The sequence below is a fragment of the Fulmarus glacialis genome, unplaced genomic scaffold, assembly GCF_000690835.1.
Source record: "Fulmarus glacialis isolate BGI_N327 unplaced genomic scaffold, ASM69083v1 scaffold25119, whole genome shotgun sequence".
Lineage (NCBI taxonomy): Eukaryota > Metazoa > Chordata > Aves > Procellariiformes > Procellariidae > Fulmarus > Fulmarus glacialis.
In genome coordinates, this window is record NW_009232951.1 from 388 (window position 1) to 1,375 (window position 988).

The 988-nt window shown below is 64.9% G+C and overlaps 1 protein-coding gene across 1 annotated transcript in view; it reads right to left on the reverse strand.

The window, feature by feature from the left end:
- Positions 1-79: 79 nt before the first annotated feature.
- The window catches only part of LOC104082143 (dual specificity testis-specific protein kinase 1-like), a gene marked incomplete at both ends in the record, with an annotated part of 2,371 nt that continues 1,462 nt past the window's right edge, over positions 80-988 (reverse strand). Inside the window, 3 exons of the mRNA XM_009585155.1 lie at positions 80-169; positions 633-716; positions 961-988. The exon at positions 961-988 is cut by the window's right edge and continues 11 nt beyond it. Coding sequence (XP_009583450.1) covers positions 80-169; positions 633-716; positions 961-988 — 202 coding nt within the window. The remainder of the gene's footprint in view (positions 170-632; positions 717-960) is intronic.

The following is a 988-nucleotide window of genomic DNA, read 5'->3' on the forward strand; positions in this document are numbered from 1 at the left end:
CTCTCCCCCTGTGGGGGCAAGACTGCCTGTCCTGCCCGGCTGCCCCGGCGAGGAAGAGCAGCGGAGATGGGAGGCTCACACTGCAGCAGTGGAAAGCGAGCTGGAGGAAGGCTGCTGGGCAATCGATTCCCACCATGGTGCGGAAAGTGGTGACGTCCAGACCAAAATCCTGCGCCAGGGAAAGGAGGAAGAGTGAGTTTGGGTCCCTTCAGGCACCACACGGCCCAGGGGACTCGGAATGGCCTGGCCTCCGCTCCCCACACTGACTGCATGCCACCCAGGGCTGTGGATCTGGCAGCACCCCTGCTGGGGGATAGCGAGGGGGGACCCTGGGGTCACCCCAAGTTGGGGCAAGGCTCAGACACAGATCCCTCCTGCTCTCTGCCTGAATCCAACTGTCCCCTTCTCCCACCCAGGCCGACTATGGGCTCCGAGGACAGGTTATTGGCAGAGAGCATCCCTCCCTGGGCAGCATTTGGGACGCAGCACCCCTGCCCTGATGTGCAGGTAGCTCCTGCACACGGGGCTCTGCCCAGCACGGGAGGATGGTCCCCCTCCTTTGGTGAAGTGGTCCTAGCCCCGGTGCTGCTGCCAGCCACCCTCCCTCCCCGTTCCCTGTCCCAGGGAATCACCTCGGTGCGGGGCAGGTAGTCAGGGTCAGCGGGGACGCGAGCGATGGTCTCGCACAGGATGATGCCGTACGCGAACACATCGGCCTGCAGAGAGCAGGGAGTCATGGGGGGGCCCTGCCCCCCCGGGGTGACGTCCCCGCCATTCTGTGAACCCACAGCCCCCCTCCTCCCTGCGAAACCACGCCGGGGGCCCTGCCACCTCGCCACCCAAGGGATGCCCAGTTCCTTCCCTCTGTGTGCCTGAACACCCCCAGGGCTGCAAATCCTGCAAACCACTGGTGGCGCAAGCCTGAATAAAGCCCCACGCGTGGCAGTCACAGAACCTCACCTTCTCGTTGTAGATCTCTCCTCGCAGC